At 45.3% G+C, this 26,566-nt stretch overlaps 5 protein-coding genes across 12 annotated transcripts in view; 4 read left to right on the forward strand and 1 right to left on the reverse strand.

Annotated features, from left to right (window-relative positions):
- Window positions 1–5,515, forward strand: part of LOC124185661 (probable JmjC domain-containing histone demethylation protein 2C) — a 202,005-nt gene extending 196,490 nt beyond the window's left edge. For 3 of the 4 annotated variants that reach the window (XM_046576626.1, XM_046576627.1, XM_046576628.1), the window contains exons 16-18: window positions 65–1,502; window positions 1,722–1,977; window positions 2,075–5,515. In XM_046576626.1, coding sequence (XP_046432582.1) covers window positions 65–1,502; window positions 1,722–1,977; window positions 2,075–2,390 — 2,010 coding nt within the window. In that variant the 3' untranslated portion in view covers window positions 2,391–5,515. Of the gene's footprint in view, window positions 1–64; window positions 1,503–1,721; window positions 1,978–2,074 lie in introns of those variants that run through there. The other variant, XM_046576629.1, reaches the window with a different exon arrangement.
- A 1,245-nt stretch (window positions 5,516–6,760) lies between these two features.
- Window positions 6,761–9,149, forward strand: LOC124185662. Its single transcript, XM_046576630.1, has 2 exons — window positions 6,761–7,092; window positions 7,156–9,149. Exon 2 carries the CDS (start codon window positions 7,487–7,489, stop codon window positions 8,588–8,590), a length of 1,104 nt encoding a protein of 367 aa, XP_046432586.1. The 5' UTR covers window positions 6,761–7,092; window positions 7,156–7,486; the 3' UTR covers window positions 8,591–9,149.
- On the forward strand, window positions 8,704–11,647 carry LOC124185583. Its single transcript, XM_046576459.1, has 5 exons — window positions 8,704–8,709; window positions 8,825–9,053; window positions 9,598–9,675; window positions 9,873–10,005; window positions 10,071–11,647. The coding sequence occupies exons 1-5, from the start codon at window positions 8,704–8,706 to the stop codon at window positions 11,590–11,592; spliced, it is 1,968 nt and encodes a 655-aa protein (XP_046432415.1). The 3' UTR covers window positions 11,593–11,647.
- Window positions 11,648–12,962: 1,315 nt separating this feature from the next.
- On the reverse strand, window positions 12,963–26,545 carry LOC124185665 (prominin-1-A). 2 transcript variants are annotated; one of them, XM_046576634.1, is made up of 17 exons: window positions 26,409–26,545; window positions 25,401–25,793; window positions 25,277–25,332; window positions 25,036–25,211; window positions 24,407–24,594; window positions 23,354–23,449; window positions 22,006–22,208; window positions 19,131–19,266; window positions 16,455–16,625; window positions 15,816–15,915; window positions 14,964–15,158; window positions 14,557–14,776; window positions 14,195–14,494; window positions 13,956–14,114; window positions 13,706–13,836; window positions 13,571–13,621; window positions 12,963–13,135 (listed from the first exon to the last, which is right to left on the reverse strand). In XM_046576634.1, the coding sequence occupies exons 1-17, from the start codon at window positions 26,422–26,424 to the stop codon at window positions 13,111–13,113; spliced, it is 2,616 nt and encodes an 871-aa protein (XP_046432590.1). In that variant the 5' UTR covers window positions 26,425–26,545; the 3' UTR covers window positions 12,963–13,110. The 2 variants fall into 2 exon arrangements, with proteins under 2 accessions (XP_046432590.1, XP_046432589.1); XM_046576633.1 differs by having other exon boundaries at window positions 14,557–14,779.
- LOC124185668 (trace amine-associated receptor 9) overlaps window positions 15,802–26,566 on the forward strand; it is a 75,043-nt gene continuing 64,278 nt past the window's right edge. For 3 of the 4 annotated variants that reach the window (XM_046576646.1, XM_046576644.1, XM_046576645.1), the window contains exon 1: window positions 15,822–15,935. The gene's annotated coding sequence lies outside the window, so the exon portion shown is untranslated. Of the gene's footprint in view, window positions 15,936–26,566 lie in introns of all 4 variants that reach the window. The other variant, XM_046576643.1, reaches the window with a different exon arrangement.

The following is a 26,566-nucleotide window of genomic DNA, read 5'->3' on the forward strand; positions in this document are numbered from 1 at the left end:
GCGACGAAAGGAAACTATAAACTTAAGCTCTGACACACTAATGTATAATTACTGTTGTTTACAGGGACGCAAGAATGGAACGATAAAAATCTGGGGTGAGAGCGGAAAGGACAGGGACGACTTCTCGTGGCTTCTATGTACAAACAGGCAGGTGCACGAACCAGAAAGATTGATGCTAACGCAGATAATAGCCGGTGATAGTTTGTCGCGTCTTGGATCGCGGCTTCACGAGAGCCGTTGCGAGTGGGGGATACCTCAGCATTGCTCGTGCAGTTTGGCGACATCGTCGCCGGTTAATGAGACACTAAGAAATCTGATAAAAGGTGAATCGATGGGCGTTTTAAACGGTAGCATAAAACAGGAGTCGAAGGTAGATAGGAAAGAAAACGAGTCTAACGGAGCTACGGACAAAAAGACAAACGGTGAGGATAAAAACTCGTCACTCAGTTGGCTGGCGAATGTTGCTCTCCATAATCAGGAAAAAAACGACTCCGGGTCCAGTTCGGACTCGGATGAGGATAGGGACGGAAACTACTCGACGTTGAGAGAACTACTTATCAGGCCGTCGCATAAACCAAACGGCAGCGGTTCCCGGTCGAATTCGCCGACCAACAACTCCGGGAATTCCAACGTGACAAACAGCACAACGCAAAACAATGTCGTCGCCAAGACCGGAAAAAAGTCGAAGATGGACACCCTGGACGAGGTCATATCTAGCGTTATAGAGCACAGCGCTAAAAAGGAAAGAGACAGCGGACTCGTCGACGAAAAAGCTTCCCGTGAACTTAAGCACTTTGTTCGTAGGTATAAATGGACACAGAGGGGAAGAGAACCTTTGCCAATTAGAATAATGACTCTTACCGAAAGCAAGAGCCTTTACCCCGATGTACCTCATTCTTGGCTGTGCGACGGCAAGCTGTTGAGACTAAACGAGCCAAATAACCCTAACAATTATCAGATATTCCAAGATCAGTGGAAACGGGGACAGCCAGTTATCGTTTCTGAGGTCTCGAAGTCGCTGGATATGAATCTTTGGCACCCTGACTCGTTTGCGCGTGACTTTGGGGATGTGAAAAATGACCTCGTCAATTGTATGACTGGTAACTTGGTGCCTAATCAACCGATGCGCAAGTTTTGGGAAGGTTTCGAACACTTCTCTAAGAGGTTAAAAGACGATAGTGGAAACGCGATGCTTTTGAAACTGAAGGACTGGCCTCCGGGGGAAGATTTTGCCGAATTACTACCATCCAGGTTCACCGATTTAATGAAAGTATTGCCACTCTCAGAGTACACGCATCGAAACGGGAGATTGAATTTAGCGAGTCGATTACCTGACTGTTTTGTCAGGCCAGACTTGGGACCTAAAATGTACAACGCTTATGGATCCGCGTTGTATCCTAACAAGGGAACTACTAACCTTCACCTCGACATATCTGACGCCGTCAATGTCATGGTCTATGTTGGTATTCCCAAGGACGGTGATAGCGACGAACACATTAAAGGTACGTTCACTTTTGTGGGAATTCATTCGCTTTTGTCGAGCAGCGAGAAAATAACGCAGCGTATGATGTAAAAAAATTTCAATCGAGAATACAACCGTGTTCGAGAATAAATTTATAACGAGCTTTTTAACACTGACGTGAAATAAATTCGAAATTGCTTGACGTTGATTATTGTTACGAGCAACCCATCAAAATAATTGTATTTTAACCATCTTGCAGAGGCTCTCAGGGCAATCGACGAGGCCGGCTGTGATATATTGACACGTCGAAGGGTTAGAGATCGCGGCGAGGCACCCGGAGCTCTTTGGCACATCTACGCGGCTAGAGATGCGGACAAAATTCGTGACCTTTTAAACGCGGTCGCAGTTGAACGAGGTGTGCGTCTCGAACCGCACCACGATCCGATTCACGATCAAAGTTGTTATCTCGACGGTCCTTTGCGAGAACGACTGTACCGTGAATACGGGGTTGAAGGGTAGGCACGAGTGGAGTTATTATTATTGAGAAAGCAAGTTCGTACGCTGTTCGTAATTTGCCATTGGTTCAAACATTATTTTATCACGATCTTTCAGGTACGCCATAGTGCAGTGCCTCGGTGATGCCGTCTTTGTGCCCGCTGGTGCACCTCACCAGGTTCGAAATCTTCACAATTGCATTAAGGTCGCCGAGGATTTTGTCTCGCCTGAAAATGTGTCCCACTGTTTTCACTTGACCCAGGAGTTCCGTGCTTTATCCGACACGCATACGAACCACGAGGACAAGCTGCAAATAAAAAACATTATTTACCACGCGGTTAAAGACTCTCTAACTGTACTTGAGAATGTGAAAGAGGAAGTTGTCGTGAAGATTAAACCGAAGAATGAAATTAAGATGAAGGAGGAGACGTAGCGGTAAAAGTCGAGCCGCCATGATCTGAGGGATTGCTTGATTTACGACTAAATCTCGCTAATGATTCGAAAGCGGGTGCGAGGCCCTCTTTTACTTTTACTTCGATTCTTGGCGGCTTCTGAGTCGTTGGTGATAAGTAAAATAGCTAATAACAAACAAATCGATGGGGAAAGAACGGGAGGGTGTGTGCGATACCTTGGTCCGAAGGTTGGGAGGGAAAGAGGAAGTGAGGGCGACGTTTTATCTCAGGTGTTTGGTTAATAACGTCGCGGAAGTTTGTTGTGATATTTGATGAGTAGCTCGAAACGTTTCATTTTTTGAATTGGCTGAGCCAATTTTCTGGTTGGTTGTTCGTTGTATAATTTCAGTTTGAATACAAATCACTATCCTATATTAATGATAATGATGATAATAATGATAAAACAGTACATACTTTGTGGTCGGATATGAAGTCCGTGAGATTTATTTACTTCGATTGTTCGTTTTCTTTTGTAATATTGTTCTTCGTTTAAACGTGGATCGTGACTGCTCGACTGCGCGTATCCGTGACCGAATTGAAAAAATATAAAAAATAAAATAAAAAGAGAAGAAAAAATTTGCGAATTTGTGATACCAGAGGAACTTCGGATCATAATTGTTTGTAATTAATTATCGTGCCTGTATCCAATACACACTTGTCTATACTATATAAATGTAGATAAAATTACTATGTAACAAATTCCTAAGAAAAAGAAAAAAAAAAATTTGAAAAAACAGTTTACACGTATACAAACACTCTTATACATATAGATTAAATTTAGTGAATGTAAAAACATATATCGGTAAGGAAGAGAATGAAAGAAGAGGGGAAAAAATGTGTGCAATTAGACGTTGTAATTATTGGCCAAAAATACCTTTGTGTTATCGATTTGTCGCTTGCAGTCAATGAATTGAACTGTTTTACATAAATAACAAATCGATTGTACCGATTTTACTAATTAGATTAAACCGACCGTCTTGAACCATTTTGTGGATTAAAAGCTTATTTTTTCGTCGTCGTATGGAAGGGAACACTGTGTAAAAGTGGTAAGAATCAATTATTTTTGTCAAATCAACATATGAAAATCGTCTGTTCTGGAAATAAAAATGACTTTATTTTATCAATTACAGCCATATTATATTCCATCAAATGATCCGACGATGGTAAAAAATATTTAGTTGAAGAAACGACAGTAATGTCTAGTCGTGTATTGTAGTCATTTTCAAAGTGCCAATGTTGTTCGATGTTTGTGGGATTGGTATGTTTGAATGCTCAACTGATTTGACATGCGAGTTATCTTCCTCATTCTCAAACAGCATTGTGGCAAACAGCAGGTCGAGTTTCTAAATAAACATTGAACCGAATAATCCGCAATTTGACGATTATTCGTGCTCTTATAAACTTTAATTTGTTGTAGTTTTTCTTTTTCGCGAGTTGACTCTGCCTTAGCTGGACATTATTTCGTGGCATAAACAATTATATTCAAATAAGAACAGACGTATGGATGGATGGTTTTTATTTCTGTTAGTTTTATGAGATTTCAATTTGCATTTAGCTTGAAGTGATCCGGTTGATTTTACATTTGGCTAATTAAAACATGTTCTTTTTGCACATCATCTTTGGCGTGAATTAGCGTGATAGAATTTACGTGGAAGTATGAAGAGCAGATGACGAAGGAAGATAGTAAGACGGAAGTGGAACGGGTAAAAAGAAATAATAAAACAACAACGGTAATGGCAAAGCGCATAAGAAAAATTCTGGAATTTGCAATTTCTTTGATCTCAATATTCGTCTAGCATACAACGACTTGAGTAATTAATATTTAAATACGATTAACGTTAATTGATTAAAGATAATTAAAAAAGAATATCTTAGTGTTAATAATATATGCATTAATTATTAAAGCAATTTATGCATACAAACATACAAAACTGAAAAAAAGTAAAAACAAACAAAATCGTAACAATAAATAAAAATAAATAACCTAACGTAAATTAAAACGATGAAAGAAAAACATCTCTGAAATACCTATTTCCTACGATGGGCGCTGTATAAAGTTCTAGAAACGTACTCTGTGTATTATTACTATTGAATACAAAAAAACCGTTCTTCTCTATATTATATATACATGTATATACATATATAAATAACAGTAATAACGTACGCTTTCGCGTATACACCCATGCATACATGTGCATCTATATACATGTGTGTGTATATACATCTACGCATTCTGCGTTGCGCGCGGTATACACGGTGGTATACACGCACATTTAATTGAAAAAGAAATTATAATAATAAAAATAATGATAATAATAATAACAACAATATTAATAATAATAATTTTAATAACGAACAAACAATACTTATATAATTCGTTACGTATATATGTGTATATATATTATATGTAGGTACATAATAATATCGAACACACTTGATTGCATCAACACTAGATTCGTAGTCAGGTAGTATATACATTATTATTGTTATAATATCCTCACCATCATCATCATCATCATCATCATTATTATCATTATTATAATTAAACATTACTATAATTAATTATTGGTTATTAATAATAATTACTTTATTTTTATTATTATTATTATTATTATTATTGCTATTATTATTATAAGAAGAAATATGATATTTAAATGTTGCTGAGTATAAATGACTAAAGCGAAAAACGACAAAAAAACAAACGCAAGTGAAACAAAAAAAAGGGAATTTTAAAATTTTTAAACCGAACAGAGCGATAGAAATATTTAGAGTGCAAAAGAGATTCCGTATGAATAGAACGGGAAATATTGGAAGAAAGAAATCGGCAAAAAAAAAAAAAAAAAGAAATTAAAATAACTGGCGAATGAATGAGAGAATGAAAGAGAAGAGCCGTGTGCTGGGGGCGGAATGGAATGGTCGCTAATGTACAGCCCTTAAAGTCCTCAACCTCCCTATATACACCCTCGATGTTCCCTCACCCTCCCCGCCACCGGCCGCCCTCAGTCATAGCAGTTATGAAACCGCGAGACAGCGGTTTCGAGTATAATTTTTTGTACTGTGTAAATGTAAGAAACCATACGTTTGAATAAGAAAAATGTTTATATTATGAGAAAATTGTCATTTCTTTCGTTTACACAACCTCTGTCGTGTACGCGTACACTGTACATATAACATGTAGATACATAGTATTAAGGCTGCGTAAGTAATAACTGAAAGGTTGGGTACAGTTACAATTTGGAAGATTACTTTTCACATTGCTTATTCATCGCCAAACTGTATAGTTTTGCGGAATCTTGTTTGTAGTAATTTGCGACTTCTTTTTCTTTTTAATTTAATGCTGATTAAACAACAGTCAGTATGATTTTTTTTTCTATTTTCAAAGTAATTGAAACTATTCAATTCCCCGTCACGGTAATTCCTTTAAAACTTTGAATGCCTGTGAGAGTTAATTTTTCTTTCGATGCAGTAAAACACATCCTGAAGTTAGTTTAATAAAGTCGAAAATAAAAGAATACCAGAAGAATCGCACGAACCGAAGTCGGGGAGCGTCGTCGGCTTCGGGGACGCGATGAGTGGAGTTTGTAACATTTTTTCAATGATATAATATAAATATAATTGAGTCTAACATGTGCTTGGTAAAATGTCTGAGTGAATAGCGAGAAAACTTTTAATAGCGAAAGAGGTGAAGAAAAAAAGTGATGAGAAAATGTATTTTTCAATGGATTCGCATGGTCTGAGGTTATCCATTACAGAGATAAATCAACCGTGAATGTATGAATCTGTTACGAAACTTCTCAGTCGTTAAAGACACCGATAGAAGAGGCGTCAGGTCTCGCCGAAGTCGAAGCGCGTATAGAATGTCCTGCAGCGGTGGAAGCCCTGCAGGACAACGATCACCAGGGACTGGATGTTGTGGTCAGTTTAACGTTACAAGAAGTACCAAACTTTCACGAGTATTATTTATTTTACTTAATTTCTATTTCCATCAAACCCTTGGCCAATTTCGAGACTGTCAATGCCAATAGCAAATTATCCAAATATTGCGATATAAGAATTTTCCCTAACATTTAATTACTTACTAATTTAAACCGGGTATCAGACTTCTACGAGGTAAATGATTATGATCAAAATGGGTTAATTATTAAGAAAGCAGCAAGGGCGAATTTGTACGTTTTTATGTTCATCTCTATTTAATGACTGTGTATGCATAATTTTAAGTTTCCATATATTTCATACCGCTGAAGTCTAATGACCACACAACTTATAGATTATACGGTTAATTAAGATATATTCTAATGAGAAAATCGGTTTAGATGTCAATCTATTCCGTAGAAGTTGAAATATCTGTTGCAAACTATGTTCAACGGGAAATTTTGGGGCAGGAACAAGTTGCGCGAGTTCGAGAACCGGATGCGCCGCATCGGAGCCCCGAATTCGGACGTGCCTCTGCCAGAAGAACGTGGGCTGCCTGGACCGTCAGGATTGCGGAGGATTCAGGCCCAGAGGCACAGCAGAGACCGGAGCCTGTCCAGGGCCGTGTCAATGCGAAGTCGAGGACTCGTGGAATCGAAACGTGCCGCCGAAGCCGAACTGCGAATGGGTGTCAAACTTCACGGAGCTCCGTCGTCAGTGGAGCGATCACGGGCGACGGGAGTCCTGCAAATGCTGCAACTGCCGCCCCAGGTAAACCCGAAATTCTCCGGATTCATCGAGCTCCGTAAACTCTCTAACTTTCGCCCCCTTCAGCCGGCCCAGCACCCCCTGCCGCCCTTGCATTCCCTGCCCGCCTGCGACCCCCTGCTGTTCGTCGACCTCGGTATCTTGCCAGAAACGTGATCCTTGCCAAGCCCCGTCAGATCCTTGCGCCCGGACCTGCTGCGAGGGTTCGCGACTCGGTGGCGGCGGGTGCTGCTCTTCTCCAGGGAAATCGAGCTGCTGCCCCTCGGAGTCCAGCTCTGACGCTTGTCCGCCTCCGAGCTGTTGCGATCAGGCTAATCCCTCTTGTCAGCCTTGCTCGCCGCAGCCCCGACCGATCCTGAAGAAACGGAGCTGCTGCATATGCGCTCCGGGTGGCTGCATGTGCCAGCCGATGCCGAGAAACTGCAACTGCCCGCCACCCGTACAGATTGACGCGAGAGCCGACGAGGACTGCTCGTGCGACTGTCCTTCCGCACCCGAGTGCGCCTGTCCACCGAGCGAACGCCGGTTCTCCAGGACCAAGGTGAAGTGTCCCAACGCCAGGATCTGCTGCCCCGTTCCTCGCCAGCCCCCAGGAACACCTTGCTGCTGCATCGAGTGCCGACCCTGCCTCCCGCCGCCCTGCGACCCCTGCTCGTCGACCAGATGCCGCCCATCGACGCCTCGGACCAAGCCCTGCAGGCCGGCCTCACCTTGTCCCCCTAGCTCGCCCTGTCGCCCAAAGCGAAGCTCTCCTTGTCAAAAACCGGCACCACCCTCGCCCTCTCGATCCTCCGCTCGCTCCTCGTCCCGAGGATCAAGTTGTTGCTCACCGTGCAGAGCGCCAGGTCAGTCGTCTTCAACCTGCGATGATAACGGCGAGGTGGTCGAGGTCACGCGGGCACGCGGAGATGACGGAGAGCGATACTGCGCCGGCGATGCCGATCGGCGTTCAAGGTGTCGCTGCGCTCACGACGGGAAGGGTTGCGTCGATGATTGCCGCTGGCGCTGCTCAAGGAACTGCGCCGGCGAACCCTTGACAGGGAGCTGCGAACGGCCGAAAGAACCGGGGAACAACGAGGGCCGGGCCCCGAACGTATCGCAGGTTGCCACCGGCGTCGATAAATCTCTTTCGATCGATCACCGTCAGGTGGATCATTCGGTGACGAAAATTGAGGCTGCTCCTGAGCTGCGTGCCGCAACTTATCCTGGCAACGCTGCTGCGGTCGGAGCGCCTGGTGCTCGCGGTACTCGCGGTACTTCCGGTTGGAAGGTCTTCCCTCGCAAGGTTTCGCGCAGTGCGGTTTCACCTGTTGGTGGAACAGGCAATTCCCTTTCCAACGTGATCGCCGCACGGAAATCGGCTGCCACCCCCGGTGTCAACCGCACCCCGATCGGCACAAACGCGTTGCACGCTCGTCTCGTCGCAAAGAGGATGGCTCCTGGGCGATCGGGGCTCGGTGTTCGGACCCATCCGGCTTCTCGCGATTCGTCCAAAGGCTAAGAAGAATTATTAAATTGGGGCGATGTGGGCTTCGAGGAGAAACCGGGAGTCGGAGGGTAGATTGGTTCAAAGATACCGCGATATCGGTTTCACTCACGCGTGCGCGTAGAAAAATGACTGTCAGAAATCGTTGATACGATTACGATGACGATAGTGATTATGACGATTAATTATGTGAATGTCGATTTAACGTAAATACTGATGGCTGTATGTACCCCCTTGTTATGACTAAAGGTGTGTGACGGTGTGGTGCCTCCAGTAGGTGGCGGCGACGCGGAAATTCCCTCGTGCCCTTGCGTGTCCGAACGGGAGTGCTGCGCAGGGGGTGGCGGCGAGTTAATCTCGTACCTCGGCGACATTGGCCACTCCATTCTCGTACCCGGTCCTCTCACCCTCATTTCCTTCGCCCTGCTGATACTCGTTGCCGTTACCTGGGCCTTTGGCCTCGCCTTCTACCACCGATGTTTGTGTGTCAAGAAAGTATGTCTGAGGTACTCTGGTCGGTGATGCATTTATGGAAAACAGATCGATGTATACGATAAATACGAAAAACAAAAAATGCGACATGAAAAATATCATGGGTCTTTTTATTTATTCAACGAATTATTATTGCGAGTTACGAGGATCTGAATTACACCGTTTTCGTCATGTGTGCTTCGAAATATACGATAGCGACCGGAGACGCGGGAGCTTTTTGCGACTCGCATTTGATCACGGTGAAAGTCACAGAAATTGGCAGAACTTAGCTCCGTTCGGATTTTCGTAGAAATTGATTATTCCAATCAATCGTGATACGTCCGATACTTTTTCGCTAACAAGCAACGTTTGATCGTCGTATAATTTTTCATCAATATACCGTATGCCTTTCTCAGCTTTAGTCATTCGTCCGAATAATTCACGATAATTCATTTTTTGACGAAGAATTGATGTGATTTCGGAGCACGTAAGATGAAAGGTCGCTTTCACTAGGTTCTACTATAAATGACAATATTTTCTCCAATTTTCAGCTCAGGCTCCGAATCAATCGGCGAAGTTGAAGATACCGCTCGTTTTCAACCCTGCCGACAAGATCTCGTCACGTGACGGTAGGAAACTATTTCGCAACAACCGAATTCCAACGCGCCGAGTTCAGTTCTAATTTCGGAAATATCCTTTCTAAACGCGAGACAAGTTTCGAGTTTCGCATTGAAATCAGAATTGAAACGAGTACAGCATATTAACCAATCGACGGTAGGTCTAATTATGCTAAAAACTAATCCACCAGTACGCATCGACGTTTCAGCCAATTGCAAGACGTCGCAGCGTCGTTGTGGTACATCCGATCGCGACAAGTCTAAGTTCCTCCGCGGTTTCCGAAATCCAGTCCGGCACGCAACAGACGACAAACACTTGATGCGAAACGTCAGTACTCATAGGTAAACTCATCAGTCCCCATCCGTTCGCGATATAAATTTCTTTATAGAATTTAATCTGTTTGCAGTACACCGCAAAGTATCGGTAACGTCACCTGGCACGAATTAAAACGCGCGTTTTGTCTCCAGCCAGCCAACTCGCCAGGCCGAAAACGTCACAGATCTCCGGCCGAGCTTGCGCTCGCCTTTTTTTCAAAAATCGACAAGTCGCGATCCCGCCAATCAGCCAGCCGATGCATCGTGCACTGGTGTCAACCTCCTCTCCGTTTTACGTCGTCCCGAAAAAGCTCACCGGCATCCTCCTGCACCGAGGCGTTTTCTCAAACATCAACCGGCAGTGGGAAGTCCTGTCAGTCCGAGCCTCCGATGCCGTTATCAAGATCCCGTTACTCCTTGGCAGGATTAAAAACACCGCCGCGGCAGTGCTGCTGTGGAAGTCAGGATAAAGGATGCGCCGAGGACTGCAATTTCTGTTGTTCCCTAAACTGCGGGACGACTGGAACGCCGGATGGTATTAGAGCGGGACACTCTGTTCAGCAGCGAGTAAGGGATCAAGTGGTTTTTGCAAGCAGTCACGGACTCCGAAGGCCGAGCTTTCACGATAAATCCTGCGCACGTTCGTTGGATGATATAGCCGTCCGGATTACGAAAAGCACCGGAATTTGTACGGAGTCGGAATCGAAGCATAGCTTGTTATCGAGCGTAGAGATGTCGATACAACAGGATGGCGAGATTCCTTTGACGAATCATGACGGGAATAACAGCGAGGAAAATCACAAGCTCCGTGGGAAAGAAAATGCGGTGGATGAGGTCGGGCATAACGAGTATGAAGAAAAGAAATTTCCGAAGGAAAGTTGCGCGGAGAAAATCATGCAGAATTTAGGAGGTGACGCTCCTCACAGACAGGATCTCAGCAGTACCGACAGGACTCGCAAGCACGAAGTTCACGATGCTGCGACGGATATCGTAAGACATTCTGCGCAGACAATTTATCACGACAAGGCGGTGGGTGACGAGAAAGGTATTCGCAGGCATCATCGCCATGCTCACGAGAGAACAAGGGACCACCGTCGAGGCCTCGTAGAAAACGCTTCTCGACACAATTTCCATCTTGACAAAGCAGTGGGCCACGAAGGGGAGAATCCTGGGCTTATTTGCCGCGAGAAAGAAACGAACGAATTCCGGGAACATCGTGCCGAAAGGAGAGGACTCGAAGCCACTTCCTTCCAAGAGCATCCCGAAAATGGAGGAATGTCAGACGCGGAAAAAGAGAGGATCAGCGAAAGGGACTGTGATGGATCCATCGACCGATCCAGGAGTAAAATAATTCCGGAAATCATTACGAAAAGTGAAGTTGAGGATTGCACTTGTTCCGAATCGGTCACTTCTGAGATTCTGTTGGTAGGGAGCAGGGCGAAAAATTCTTTATCGAAGATCAGTGATTCTAGCAAAATGTCTTTCGTCCTTGGCGACGAACGGCAGTATTATCCTTTCGGTATTTCCGACCGCTCAGTAGCGACAAACACCTCAGATTCGTACGTCACTCGCCGATCGCAACGGCGACACGAACGCGCGTCCCGTAAAAAATAGCCGATTTTTTTAGTTGGTTAATATTTGTCGTCGTTTATTTTGTCCTCTTTTATAATGTCTGTAATAAATTGATCCCATCGTACATACAAGTATACCCACTGAAATTCGAAAGGAGTTATTACTCAACGACGGCTTTCACTGGAGTAATGCGCTTCATTCCTAGAAGGTGATTGAATTTTTTCGTCACTACTTTCGCAACTACAAGAAAAATTACAAGGCTTTGTAGTGCAGCAATGCATGTCATAGTGTATACTGAAAATTTAACTGTCAACGTATAACAGAGTGCCCAATTATCGTTAGAGACTATAATTGTTGTCCGGACGACAGAGTGTCGTCGACGCAGACCTGGGGGTATATCATTTATGTGCACGGGCGTGTGAGCGACAAATTGCAACTTACGCGTGTGCGCGTGTGTAAGCACATTATCGATGTACATGTCAGTGACCTGATGTTCATTCGTTCAGGTTTCACTTCGTTCCGTTAAATTCTTCGGTGCGTATAACGACGATAAATTTTCGCCTAGCCGACACCGAACGCGATGAAACAATGAAACGATGACAAGACGAGACAATGGGTTGATTAATGCATTGATACGCGTCGAATCCGCGCAGATTGCACTTTCAGTTTCGGCTCAAAATTTCCCGTTTAACCAAAAAAAATATACGTATACTGTACCGGAATGACAATTTTTGAATAGATAAATTGATGGCAGATGGAAAAAATTACCATCTATCTTTCACTTCGTCTCTAACAATTTCATTACGTTGCCGTGAATTTCCTGATCTGATTTCCCAACGAACTAGCTGACTCGTTCACGTGATTCCTTCTCTGCAGAACGAACTGCGTCAAGGATTCGCCTGCAATCCTAATTTATTAGCCAATCTGTAACAAACTCTGCAGATCCCCGCTGGAATGCTTTATGACCTGATCGTTCGATGCATTCGTCTTATCCGGAATACAAAATTAATCCGCAGTTCAAAGCATCGTTTTGGGAATATGCTCGTAACGCTCACCTCAAAGTTGTTGATTGGCACCTGGATGAATTAGTTCATGCATGTTCCAATCCCAGATGAGCGATCGGCAACCGCTTCGCGGCATATTTGATCCCCCATGTGTTAATTCGGTAAAACTTTAACTAGTACCTACGATGAACAGACTCCCATCATCAGGAATACGGAATGGTGACGGGGATGAGAAAGGGAATGAGAAAGTGAGCCCTTGCGATAATTTGATTTTGCACATTGTGAATTAACGTCTATTTCTGAGTTTATCATGGGTGATTTCAATCTACGAGCATTAGTGTCGAACTGCTTATAAAAGTAGGGTTGAACATACGAATTCGGGGTGATAAAAATTCGAGGGGCGCAAAAGGATTGGCATCAAATTTTATTAAAGGTGTTAGTTTCGTCATAAAACCATATGTATTCAGTGTATATAACTATATTTATTCTAGATGTCTGCTACGCAAGACTGGTTATCGAGGAGAAATTTTCCCGTATAATATATGCTCCACCATGATCACCAGCCGTCAGAGGGTGGTGTCCTGAAAAGAATATTTCATGTTAAGGCTTGTCGTTCGTATAATTAGTTCTGAAAGTTTTCTTTTTAAACCGCAGAAACGGTTAGTCAACGACAAGCGCAGGGTATTGTGTAAAGAAAGAGAGGGAAAGAAAAAAATGGGGGAGAAAAAAATTGAAAAAGTGGGGGTGGCAGTAATAGTCTCAGATTGAATAACGTTTCCCACTGGGTATCAATCATCTCCTTCTGACGGGCTATAAATCGAACGTTATACACACACAGGGGGGTGGGGGATGAGGGGTAAGGTTATCAATTAGCGTCAGGACGTTTGACGTAAGGCAAAGATCGGACGTAGTCGAGGCATTACGTCGTGAAGAATATATTCGGCCGCTTAACCTCCGGGAACATATTAAACATAATCGAAGACTAGCTTCGATATGAACTATATATGTACACTCACTCCGGAGTGCGCCAAGTTTCCCGATCCATAGTTATGGTGTCTGGACTCTCCCTGCAGAGCGTGGAAAAAACAGTGTTCACTTAAAGACGACCACACTAGAACTGCCTTACAAAAGTACCAACGAGTCATACTCACATCCTGGAGGGAAGCAGTACCGTCTCCTTCTTCATGTCTTCCGGTTTGTGCACAGATGCGAGTAGATGGGCAAGAGGAGTGCTCGCCATTAGCACCAGGGCGCAAAGTACAGTGGCAAACCAAAATCCATTCTGCAAAAAGATGAGTGAAAATTGATATTCAAGTCAACATCTAGAATACACTTTGACGAAAGATCGGGTACTGCAGAAATTAATTCATTCCATGTTACTTTTTTTCAAGGACGTCTCACCAGAGGACCCAGCACGTGATGACACAGGAGAAGGCGCACTCCGTCGATGACGTCCCAGAGTGGACGACATCGAGCAACTCCTGTTCCCATCTCCGCCAGGACGTGAACTCTCCACTGGTCTAGGTAACTGCCGATCCTGTCGACGTACGCCTTGGTCTTCTGCGCTAGGCACGATTGAGCAGAGAGAAATAGTGAGAAAAGTTCACCTCTCGAGTCAAATACGGTACGTTTGAACTGACCATCTGCGCGATTTTTTCACCCTGGTTATCGATGTAGAACTGGATCGTTTTAAGGTGCGATATCGACTGATTGACTTGCCGCTGAAGCGGCTGGAGCTGCAACTCCAGACTGGTCAGCTGGTACACCAGATCCTCGTGCATTTTCATCAAGGGTCTCACTTTGCGGTCCAGCAGGCTCCGAGCCGTTGCTGCTATAGCGTCCAGGTTTCGAGCTGTACTATGGTCTCGGATTTGCCGCGCCACGTTGTCCAGCTGCTCGGACAACGCGCTGAGATCCTTGTTCAGGACTGGTCCTTGGATCTGGGAGTGAGCAAGTGGATTTGAATTTCGGGATTACGAAGAGGTAAATATTCCAAACTCACTCTTGTTCTATGTTCCGTCAGATTCGACCCCGAGGCATACAGGAGATTCTGCAGTCTGACCTGCAGGTTTGGCGTTAGTATTCTGAGTCCTTTCAGATCGACCTTGAGCTTGTGCATTGCTTTGGCTAGTCCAGGCCAAGTCCAATGAGCAGTGAGGTGTTCCAAGGTCGTCGAACCGCCGAGATGATAGACGGGATAGGCGGCCTGGTTTTGTTCGCATCTGCTATTGAAAGACAGAGAAAGAGGAGAACTGGGACATCTTTCAATGGGTAAGAATCAGTTGGGCGTCGGCTGCTTCGCACAGTCGAGCCTTGGTGCTTAATTAGCGAGCCAAGGATGTCTGGTTCTTAGATTTTAACGGGGTTCAAAGTGGGCGTTAATGGTGGTCAGAAGTGGACCCCTTTTACCTTAGTAATTCTTTGAGAGGGACGCCTAAGGGTTTTTCTAAGAAACCCCGAGTTTCTAGGAGCGCTTCGACCGTCCGGTACTCCGGATCGTGGAGTGGCCGGCAGAGCAGCATCTCCGTATGAGTTGTAAGTGTGAGGTCCGCCAGGATGACCGCCCACAAACCGACGGAGACGATGCAGCTCAGGATAACAGCACTGCAATCGAATTCAGATCTTCGGATAAAAACTTTCGCGACTATTGTACAGTTCAGGAGTAAAGACAGAAAAGTTAATAGGGATAATAAGGTACGTTCCAAGCCGAAAAACGTTCTGTTTTGCATTTTAAAAAAAGTTGTAGAAATTTTGAGCAACGTCGATGGCTCGTTGAGTTGAGCTGGAGATCTCGGTACAATTGGTTATACGTATATGTACACTTGTTGAATTTAGCTCAGAAGCGAGCAGCAAGAGAGTAAAATAATATTCGAAACAGAGCGAGAGAGGGAGAGAAGGTAGGGAAGGAAGGCAACGAGACCCTCAAGTGCGGCGTTATTACTCTGGGTACAGTGAAAGTACCGAGATGTGTGTAATCTTCCGAGAGATTTGCAGCTCTCGTGAAACGATGCCTCGAAACTACGACCGGGATACGTGACTGTGGCGAGTTGACCAGAGTTTAAAGAGACTGGTGTGATTCGAGTTGGACCAGATGAAAGGACGGATGCATCTTCGCTAGTTCAACAACTGCTTTCCCGTCATACCTATAATAACAACTTCGTAACACGACGTAGTTTGCAAATTCCAGACAATTACCAAACACTGGTTCACTCAACGACAAAGGCTGGATGGACTGGACTTTCGCTAACTTCTCACACCTACCTCAGTAACGTAGGTCGCACCTTGTCCTCCGTGGCTCCACATCGACAACACAGAGCGGAGAGAAGCAGCATCCAAACGATGAAGACAGCCAGAACGGTACCTGAACATTTTGAGATTTGGGTAAGTGTCGCCAAAAATTGTTTCCCTATTCATCCTGACCCTGAGCAACCTTTTTTCGTCGAAGCAAAAATTAAACGGAGAGTCACTCGGGTTGAATTATTCTTCAAACTTAAATTCGGTGGGAAAGTCGAACTCTGATAGCGTCTCCGAGGCGTGCTGTCTATTATAAATGGTGTAAGCGTATATACGTAACTAGTTGACACGAGGCGCGAACTTAGGGAGACGGAAAATAATTAAATCCGAGCCACCTCGAGTTGGGGGAGCGGATTCAACACCGAAATTTGATTCAGTGCCCCGCGTGTATAAACCTAGATTCGAAAATTGAAAAACTTTTCCCCCCGCCTTGATCCTCTGTCTTTTACACTTTGATAGAAATGGTCTTGGTATGAAGATTGATTTACGGTTCGGAATAATAACACCGCGAATAAATGGTGATGAATTGCCCGTCTTATAATTCGAAATTGAGCTGGATCGCACCGAGTTTGCGTTGACCTTACTGAATTCACCCTGCAAACTTACCGATGCCGATCAGCCAACGGGTTTGCTCGAAGGTGGCTAGGTGAGGAACCACTTCGTTGATTACTCTTCTCGCCGTTTCCAAGTGTTTCGAAAGCTCGGTGCTGCTGGTGTCCAATCCGCGAGCTTCCTCGGTCACTCTGTTTCGGGCGTTGCTTATTTCGCGTCGAATCTCTGCAATGCCGATAAGTTTTTATTCTTATTTTCTCTTCGTAGGAACGAATTACGTAGGGGGGCATTTTATTTATCATGTATTGTTTTTCCTTTCTTTTCTGACTTAGACCGTATACATCTTTTATATCGTGAAATATCCATCAACGTATAAGGTCCGCCCGGCTGACCTCTCTCAATTTGCTCGGTTTACCTTTGCACGAGCGTAGACGTCGTTGGTCAGTTTGAGGGAAAAGCAGAAGAAAACAAATGTGAAAAACGACTATTTCTCTTTACCCTGAGGTTATTTTTTGAGTTGTTTTTTCTCGATACAATGGAAGAGTTATACTGATGGATAGAAATATGTACAAGATGTAAAGATTTCTGTTTACGATCAGTGGATACAAAGTAGCGAGTCAGACGAAAAGGAACCTGATCAAGTCGAGTGCAAAAATGCGTGGGTCAGGTTTACCGGTTTGAAACTGTAAACAAGCGGCGCTCCCTGGAATAATAGTTACAACGAAATCGCTAGAGCTTAAGCAGAAATATATTGTGAAAAACCAGAGGGGGAAAGGTAGATGAACAGGTGAAAACTTTCGGGGTGTAGCGGAAGATGAGGATCCTGGCGAAACAGCTACTTGTATAACAAAAGATGTTAGAGCAGGCAGGACACGTTGTCAACACGGGATTTTCGTAGCATCAATCACCCTCGTCCGTAGCTCGACCCCGTCCACTCCGATCCTCCCCTTCGTCACGGCTCGACTCACCCTCGGGGGAAACGTCGCAGAACGCATTGTTCGGTTCACATGTTCGATAATTAAAAGCCCAACTCCGGTAAGCCGAAGCTTTTGAACTAAATTAGCGAAGGCCGTAGAGGACCCCGGTTAAACACGAGCTCATCGTCGAATGCTCCATTGGTGTGAAATTAGCCTCATAGGTGTGGAGGTTCTCACGGAAAAAAAAACCCTCAGCTTGGGTGTAAATTCGTACCCTCAACGTTTTTCTTCTGGAAATTTAGGATCGTCTATGAGTCGGGGGTACGAATTTACATTCAAGTTGAGGGTTTTTTCCCTAGGGGGTAGAATTTCAATTCCAGCTTTCTTTTTTATCATAAGATCGGTATTCCACACTCGGTTAGTCGCGGTGTAGAATCTTGCTAATCTTGCAGATCGCTGGCCAAAAATCGCTTGACCGTGCCAACTCTAAAGCCATTTAGATTCTCGAAGGTATATCTAGTGTGCAGTTTGACACGGTTGGCCAGCGTGCGTGTGGTATTGAAAAGTCAAGCTCGCCGACTACGGAGTCGGCTAGACTAGCAAAAAATCACAAAGATTATCGGCTCTGAGTATAGGAGAAACTTAGGGGCGGGTAGTGCGTGGATGAACGGATGAGCCTTCGGATGGATGGATAGAGTTTGAAAGTATTTGTGAACGGGAGGGCGAGCGAACCGGGGCCATGCAATTGTCAGAAAATTAATATCGACTCATTGAACCTGAAAGCAATGAAAATGCTTCGTCATCCCCGCGTTCTCGTACACCGTCAAAATTCTCGGAGGGGTATAAAGCGAAAAATTTAATGTATCACTGTACGCAGACTCCTGACCCACTTTCGGTATAATCACGATCTTATATCATGCATGTATGTACAACGCTCGCGTACCTTTTATATACATCGTAATTCGTGGAAGGGACGTCGGTGGGAGGCTACTGATTGAGCCATTAAGTTCACTTTTCAAGCAACGCATATATCTTGATTACGTGTTCTTTGCCGTTGGTTTGGCTAATCAACCCGAGTGCGCGTTACGACCCGAAAAATCGCCGGACGCAATTTTCGAAGACTAATGAAACTCGAGCGAAAATTGATTTCCATCGGGTTTCATGGCTTCTCCGGATCTAACCGTGAACCTGCAATTTTAATATTCGATTCGAAATCAGCAACGCTAAAACTTTAGCTTATACGTCCAAAGTGTTTACATTCAGAATTTCTGCTCATTTATAGGCTTGAAACAATCCCAAAGCTTCGGTACTGCATGAATATCGTATCGTCATCGTATCGACAAATTTGATTCCGTTTCGCTCCGTCGTCATTTTCGTCGCGAGATGTTATTTGGCGGGGAAACGATTCGATGGATGAGAAACAGGGTAACTCCGAGTCGCAGGTGGGATTTGGTGGTGGGCCTGGTAGCGATAGGGATAATTTCTTAGCCGATCGGAGTTGGCTGGCGGTAGCATATCAGCCGCACGCGCGTGTCAAGCGGCGTTTGAAACACGTGTGATAGTACGAAACGGCGAGGGATAATTTCTCATCGCATCTGTGTCGCACCAGATGTTACCCGGCTACCTAACCATGCCACCGCGGAACTCGCACCTTCGCCAAACACTACGAAAATATGTCGCTGATTTATCTCTCAACCATACGATCGGCTCTTCCCTCCAGCTACTGAGAAACTTATGGAATAAAAAAAAGATAAAATGAAAAGTGTACAGAGCGATCAGAGGACTTCCGGACTTGGAAACGCCGCCTACTCACCGTTACGAGCGTCCAAGGTTGTTCGAGCCACGTGATGAGGCACGTAGAGGTATTCGCCTCGAGCCTGACGCCCGGATTCCGTCAAATTTTCTCTTCCGGTTCCCCGGAGTCGGAGGAGCCGCTCGTCCTTCAGAAGCTGAAAAGTCAAACGAGCTTTATCAGAGCCCGTTTCGTAACTGCGGATGAAACTCGGTCACGCACTGCAGGGACGCGATATGTCACCGCGACTCGAATTTCACGTGCGGTTTCCCCGCTAACCACTTTCCTGAAGGGCGGAAGGCAGTTATAGGGGCGGTGGAGAGTCGGGGAAGAGGGGAATTCGTCTTTTGCGGTGCGCATCCATCGACGAACGGCGAATACCTGCAGACGGATATTGGCTAACAGATGTTCAATTTCACCTAACTTTATTTCCTACACTCGGAGTCCGCTTGCTCGCGTCTCGTTTCACTCGTTCGATTGTGGTAACGTTGCGCGGCTTGCCTCACAAAATTTTCTTGGCTCGGTCGCAAAGGGGATTCGCGAACGTCTTATACCATCTCAAACCGTGAATATACGTCTAATTTATGCGCTTGCAGACGGATATTTGTTCATCAGGGTTGTAATCTAGCGATGCTTGGGTATATGTACAAGATCTTGAGACGCCTCCTTTCCGCCACTTTACGCGATTAGCTATACGCAATCCTCCCGGGAACTAGAAATCAGAATATCAGATTATTGATCGTCACAATCAGCCTCTAGAACCGCAAATATTTACTCAGGCCGGAATCAGGAGCCTAACAATTATGTCTACTAAGCTAAAAGCAGCGTGGAATGGAATGGAATGGAATGGAACGGAATGAATAGGAAGGGATAGAATTTCATGGTCTGGGATAGCAGCGTCTCATATGCGTATACGGCGTCCTTTTACGCGCGTTTTATCCTGTTTTTAACCCTCAAAACCCATTTCAAGACACAAGTTGCGTGTGTCTTCTACTTGTGACTTTTCAGTTTTACGGGGTCGAAACTGCGGATCTTGATACAATAAATAACCGCACTAGTTATTCTTGGACCGTGAAGGGTCTTTGGCTAGCTATTCGGTGAAATAAGAGGGTAGGTTTTTTATCATCCTGTTCTTTGATCAAAGAGAAAATTGTTCCGGGAAAGGCAGCGAGACAGAACGTATTCCCAGTACAGTTTGAACCATGTTTTTTTTTTTTTATTCTCACGTGCTGAGCGGTGATATTTACTCAGGTCAACCTGCTGAAAACTCGTCAGCGTTTAGAAAGAAAAATTGTTACTTGACCATGACGTGCATCGCGGAAAGAAAGACAAAGCGGTGAGACCACCAGGTTAGATGTGCTGGTCTGTGATGCGTGAGTACAGTTTTGTTTGTCTTATTCTACACTCCTGAAACTTTCAACCCCAGTTTAACTTTACACAGCTATGAGACTCCGTCGTCGTACAGGTCTTTTGTCAAAATATTTGCCTAGGGTTTTGCTCACGCACCTCAAACTGGCAAACATAACATGCTCCAGAGCAATTAATAACGTTTAGAGTAATCGTTAAGTTGGGCCCGGTAGGGAGCCGCCTAATTACGTGGAATTGTAGGTGAATCCTCGAGGAGTATGAATTGTGAAGCAAGTGGAATGGGACCGCTACATTTTTCGCGCACGTTGCTACCAGCGTGACCGAAAATTCAGGCATTGGTTGAAGACCGTTTCAATCCTGACCAAGCAGCGTCTTGAGCCCATTTTCAAATCTTATGATCTGCTGCAAATTCAACTGATGAAACGAGTTTCGCACAACGACCTGCAGGCGCGGTCTTATAATTGGAAGTTATACTTTTTGGCCCGATTCCCACTGCTCGTACTCGCCCGCTGTCCGATTCTCGGTTTCCCTCCCTTATTCACTCGTTCCATCGCATGTGATTGCGCAGGTCGCAGCGGTGGCCGTAAAAGATATTATAAAAATCTTGGATAAAGATTGCACAGCAAAACCAGCCCCACCGTTCCCTCCCTCAGCTCCGATCACACACGCTTACTCAGCTCGAGCTAGCCGGTTCGGCTCAGCTTAAATTTCTCACCATTTCATTCGGCGGCTCTGAATTGTCATCGATTTTTCAACCCGCCCGAAATCCCGCTCCCATGACATTAACCGGGTCACCGTCTCATTTGCGTTCTCACCGCGGGAAAAGAATTTCGAGTATAACGTCGAAGAAGAAAAAATTGCACCTCATTCGCGATGAATTTTCGCCGTAGTTTAGAGATAATAACTTCCAGACGTCACAATATGTTAAACTTTACTTGTCCAAAGAGGTATTTCGTCTACATAAGCTGGCAATTAAGTGATTAATTACCAGACGAACTCATCCAATTGTCGAACGGTTTTATGGACATGCTTTTTACAAGTCCAAGACGCATTTTGCAAACCCCTTCAATTACAATTATTATCGTACTCGCGGATTACACCACCGGCTGCTAAAATTGGAATAAGAAAATAGCAAATTCATGTAACGTGGAGGGTTTGAAAATGGCTGCAAAATTTCTCCTTCTATTTTCAGGGTGCAATTTTTCCGTCCAATTGAGGCAACGCGCAGTGTAGGGTGTCGGGTGAAATTTACTAGGTCCGCAGAATTTAAACCCGCGAAGGTGCAGCACGCCTCGCTAGCGGCGACAATTGGACGCTCTCCTTTGCAAGAAGATTTATCGCCTCGGTGTGGGTATAGATCCGACCGCGAAGAACAAAAGACTCGAAAATTTCAGGGCTCGCGACGGCGTTTCTAAATCGGCCGGATTTTCGCGGTGTCGAGGAAGAAGAACCGTGACACCGAAACGTCTTTCCGTCTTAATTAGGGGGTGCAAAAGGGTCGGATTCAGCCTTAGCCTGGTCTCCTCACTCGGTCCAGTCTGATAGCCAGGTGTAGTCCTGAGGGGTCGAGGGTGGCGCAGAGGGCTCGGTCGGGAGGCGGACATCCCCTCGCGGCCGTTTCCAGTTGTCGACGAAGTTCCCCAGCTTCTCGACCCACTTCTTCTCCAGACGTTCGCGCCTTCTCCGTGGTTTTGAAGAGGGTCTCGGCGCGGGACGAAAGTTCCGTCGTGGCTGTACAGAGGCAGATGTAAGATCAGACAGTGACGGGGAATTGCACACGTGACGGTCGCAGATAGGAGAGAAAACTCGAGCCGTCTGTCTTGAAACCGTGCATCGCACAATGGAAGGCAGTTTCATTTTGAGAACACGGAAAGATAAGCGTACCTGAGGGCTTGAAAACTTGTGACTGGATATTTGTTTTCCAATTTTAGTGTATTGGAAGAGTTCGACCTTTTCTGGAAATCGTACCTACGACGAAACTATTTCGAAGCGTTGTTTTCATTTCGTTAAAATATCATTTTGGAACGAAATTTGTTTTGTAATTGAAAGTCAAACTAAAAACCCGGTGGGCATCTAATCGAATAAAAGAAAAAGAGAAGAAAGAAAAAGAACTACTCAGGACGAAGATACGAAGTTTCGCGAAGTTTCACGTTGATGGATTTTTCGCTTCATCTCAAACTTCGCCTTGAGGATTGGCTTATCGCAGATTCGTCCAGGTTCCAGGCTCAAGTGAAGCCTCGGTCTGCTCGCGTCGCGCAAAGGCAAACTTGGTCGCCAAGTGAGCCCGTGACATGGTAACACTTAGTAAAGGGGAGAGGACGGTGAAGTTCTTAACTGAAAACTAACTAAATTAGTGTAGACATTGCTTGGAGTCCTCTCTTCTCCCCTCTCCTCGCCTCTCCTTTCCACTCTGCGGTTGCTCCTGGCCTACCGATATCGATGCTAGACACCTCTTTGAGCTTTGGAACCACTCGGTGATGCCTCAATTACCGAAGCAGCTAATGGCTTCCACGGTCACCCCATAACGCGTCTTGTAAACTCTTTGATCTCGTCGTGTTTCACAGAAAATCATAAACCTGAAGGACCCGAAGGGATAGTCGTCGTGTTTCTTATAACTGAAATCCAAAGTCTCGCCTCGAAACTTTTTACACTGCATTCGGGTGAAGTTTTACCCGCTTCGTATAACAGTTCCTCAATTTTTATGCAGCTTCCTTCTTAGTTGTCCGACACTTTGTTTCCTTTTTTCAAACACTGCTCCAGCACTTGGGGATCGGTGGGTGTCGTTAAAGTGCCTCCGTTCGAAATCCCCGGTACTCGAACTCACTTCCCCAACTTTGTATACAAGATAGGAGAAGAAAAAAAATTCTCGCACTCACCGTTTCCTACGTCCAGAAGAGCGTCCAAGGCAACGTCGAGGCCCGTCTGTGCTGAGAGTTCTTCTTGGACCGGCTTCCCAAGAAGTTCTTCGACGTCTGCGAACCAACGAAAAAGCAACAGCTCGTTCAGAAAACTACCAGCATGAAAGTTAGGAGCACGTTTCACATCCGATCCAATTAAACTTTTGCAAGCTGTGTGATCGTCCGGCACTAATCGCAGGGTGACGATCATCAAATTTTTTTTTATACAATTTTCCAAGGTGAAGAATGACGGTGCAACCGAGGAGAGACAACCCGTCTCCATTAAACATAAAAAATTTTATTTCACTCATAAATAGAATCCGGTGGGTCTAGCCTTTGTATCGAATATACGAGGGATGTCCTTGAACTCCCAAAGGCCTTGAGCTTACCTCTCGTATTCGTCGCACGCGCGGGGCTCGGCAATGACATAATAGAATGGTAAACAGGTCCAGAGTCAGCAGGGTCCTTTTCGAAAATTGTATCGAGGCAGGGACACACACGGATGAGGGGGAAGTTAAAACCCAGGGTTCTTAAAAAGCTGAATTTTTGTTAGTCGTTCGTATTTTTTTTCCATCCCTCCGAAATGCGTGCCGAGCGAAGTTAAACTCGTAATCGCGGTTCCCATTCCCTCTCTTACGCCGTGCGCCGTACGAAATACAAATGACCAGAATGATCGACGAAACGTTTTCAGCCCTATCACTCGTATCGAATCCCATTTCCTCCTGTCGACTCTCATTCCACAAGCTTCCAAGCTGTCCTCTTCTCCCTGTTCACTTGTTCAAATTGGTACAATCCAACAATCTCCCGAACCCCTTCATGACTATCTGTTTCGCGTCTCAAGGTATGAAATCCGCGCACCCCTGATCAGGAAAGCGATCTGCACACCTTGGAAAGAATAACCAAAGGTGTTTTGAAATTTTTTTTGCTTGAAGAAAACAACCAACTTATCCCGAGATTCAGCATCTCAAAGAATTTACATTTTATGGCCAGACAGAGGGAGCTAAAATAGAATTGAAAAATTTCTAAACTCACTGTCCAAGTCGGCGAGGACTGCCTCACTCGCGACGTCGAGACTCCTGGTTAGAGTCAACCTAAGCTGGGTGGTTGTGCCGGTGTGATAATGGCCGAGGTCTTCGAGAGCGGTTTGCATGGTGGCGGGTATCTTCTCAACGGCAGCGCCGGCGGTCTCGTTGCAAGCCATCATCGTGAGCATCCCAGATCTGCACCAAGAGCAATTCGGAGGGTAATATATGTACGTACATTTGGTACCGTGCAAGAGGGGTTTGCCAGAGAGTTGAAAGTTTTCGGAAGCTTTGGCGGTTGTCTAACTTCGGTAACTTAACGCAAACCGAGCTGCACGTCGGGGACGACGACGAGGACTTTTCGCTTGTATTCAGATGCGGAATCGCTTCAGCCGTTTCCAGGCTTCGCTCTCTTCGTCTGTTGGGGCGCAACACCGAGTGTCGTTTTAATTTCCGTTACACGGAGACAAAGTGACACCAGCCACATTCTCCGTGAAGCGGGAAATCGACTATAAATTATGGGGCAAGGGACTACACGGTACACTTTTCTTTGACTTTGAACAACGACTCAAAATTAAACTCGATGGATCTGTCCCGAAGCTACGTTGGATAGGTGTTATTTATCGATAAGCTAGCTACCCAAGGACGGAAACACAGACACCGAGTAGAAAGGACAGGATTCCTGGATGCTGCGAGGGCTCGGAGTCCAGGTGAGACGGTCTGCAGGTCAGCCATATCTCAGTGGCTGGAATCACGGTGGCTAGAAGACAGCAGATGCCAACCAGTGCCAGGAATCCAACCTCAACGTTGGCCGACTGGAAGACGAAATGCAGACCGAGTTTGTATTGCGCTTAGGAATAGCCAAGGGGGCTGGACTCACCTGAGAAACGAGCTTGGACACGGTTAGTCCGTCGCTGAAAACATCTCTGAGTAGACCTGGAATTGAGGTATCTGCAATTATGACTGTACAAAATTTGGAGGCGTTTAAAATGCGTTTGGATTACCGATCGGCACGTCGTTCGGCTGAACCATCGAGAGAAAGCCTCTCAAGAAATCGAAAACAAATAACCCTTGGTCGAGGTGAAGGGACACCATTTTGTAACGATCATCCTGAAGCGTCTTCGGGAATTTGAGTTTAGGTATCCGTTCCCAGTCTTTCGGCAGATCCAAAGTCTTCAAGTGGGACACGTTTGTGTTGTCCCTCGTATCGTCGGACAGAGTTTCGTCCGGAATCGAATCCTCGCTTTCCTCGTTCTCCTGAAGGTCCAATTCGGTCGTCAGATTGCGCGGTACGTCGAAATTGTCAATGGTCGAACAATTATTGGAAGTTATTAAATCGAGCTCGTTTGTATCCTGCGATGCGGAAGACTTTAACGACCCGATAATTACGATGATCACTGAAAAATTTATAAACGTCAAAAGATAAGGTATATATATGTTGTAGGTTCGGAACTGCTTGTAATGGTGAAGTAATAAACCGGTCTTCCGTGTAACCTTCGCTTGAATTACGTATATAATGGTTATCGGAGAATTCCTCCTCCCCAAATAGAAAAAGTAACGAACTAAATGAAAAATCTGACAATTTTACACCCGAGAAACGTTGCACCCGGTTCAATCGTTTCGTCCGGTTTACTCGCGGTAGAAGAAGAGGTACAAAAAAAGAGAATTCAGTACCAGCGTGTACGTATAATAAGTCACCAGTAAAGTGCACCGCGAATCAGAAATTTATCAATCCAGTCACTCCCTCTTTTCCCGTAAACTTTCCCCGAACGTGCAGGGAAGGAGGAATAGAATGGGAAGAGAGGGGGAAGAACTTGTTGCCGGAAGTGACTTTATTTATCTCGTTCGTAATAAGCCCGACCCTTTTCGCCCGGCGGGTGAGTTTGAAACGAGATCATTCACACGACATTGAATCGAGGGCGCGGCGGAATATCAATGCTCGACTCTAGGGGTGACCGTTATACTATGAAACGAGTGTCTTTTAGCGTATAATTGATGGGATTATCCAGTGCCTTGGAAGAGCAGCATCCCGTCCGGCGGTTTCGGTCCGAAGCGAACTTGTCCGCGAGCGGAAATCCGGCATTAGTTGTAAAATGAACGACGATGAAGAAACGTAACGCGGGTTCCGTTCCATCCGACGATGGGCAGCGACTGTCTCGCGCCCAGCGTT

This window comes from Neodiprion fabricii, chromosome 6 (assembly GCF_021155785.1).
Source record: "Neodiprion fabricii isolate iyNeoFabr1 chromosome 6, iyNeoFabr1.1, whole genome shotgun sequence".
Lineage (NCBI taxonomy): Eukaryota > Metazoa > Arthropoda > Insecta > Hymenoptera > Diprionidae > Neodiprion > Neodiprion fabricii.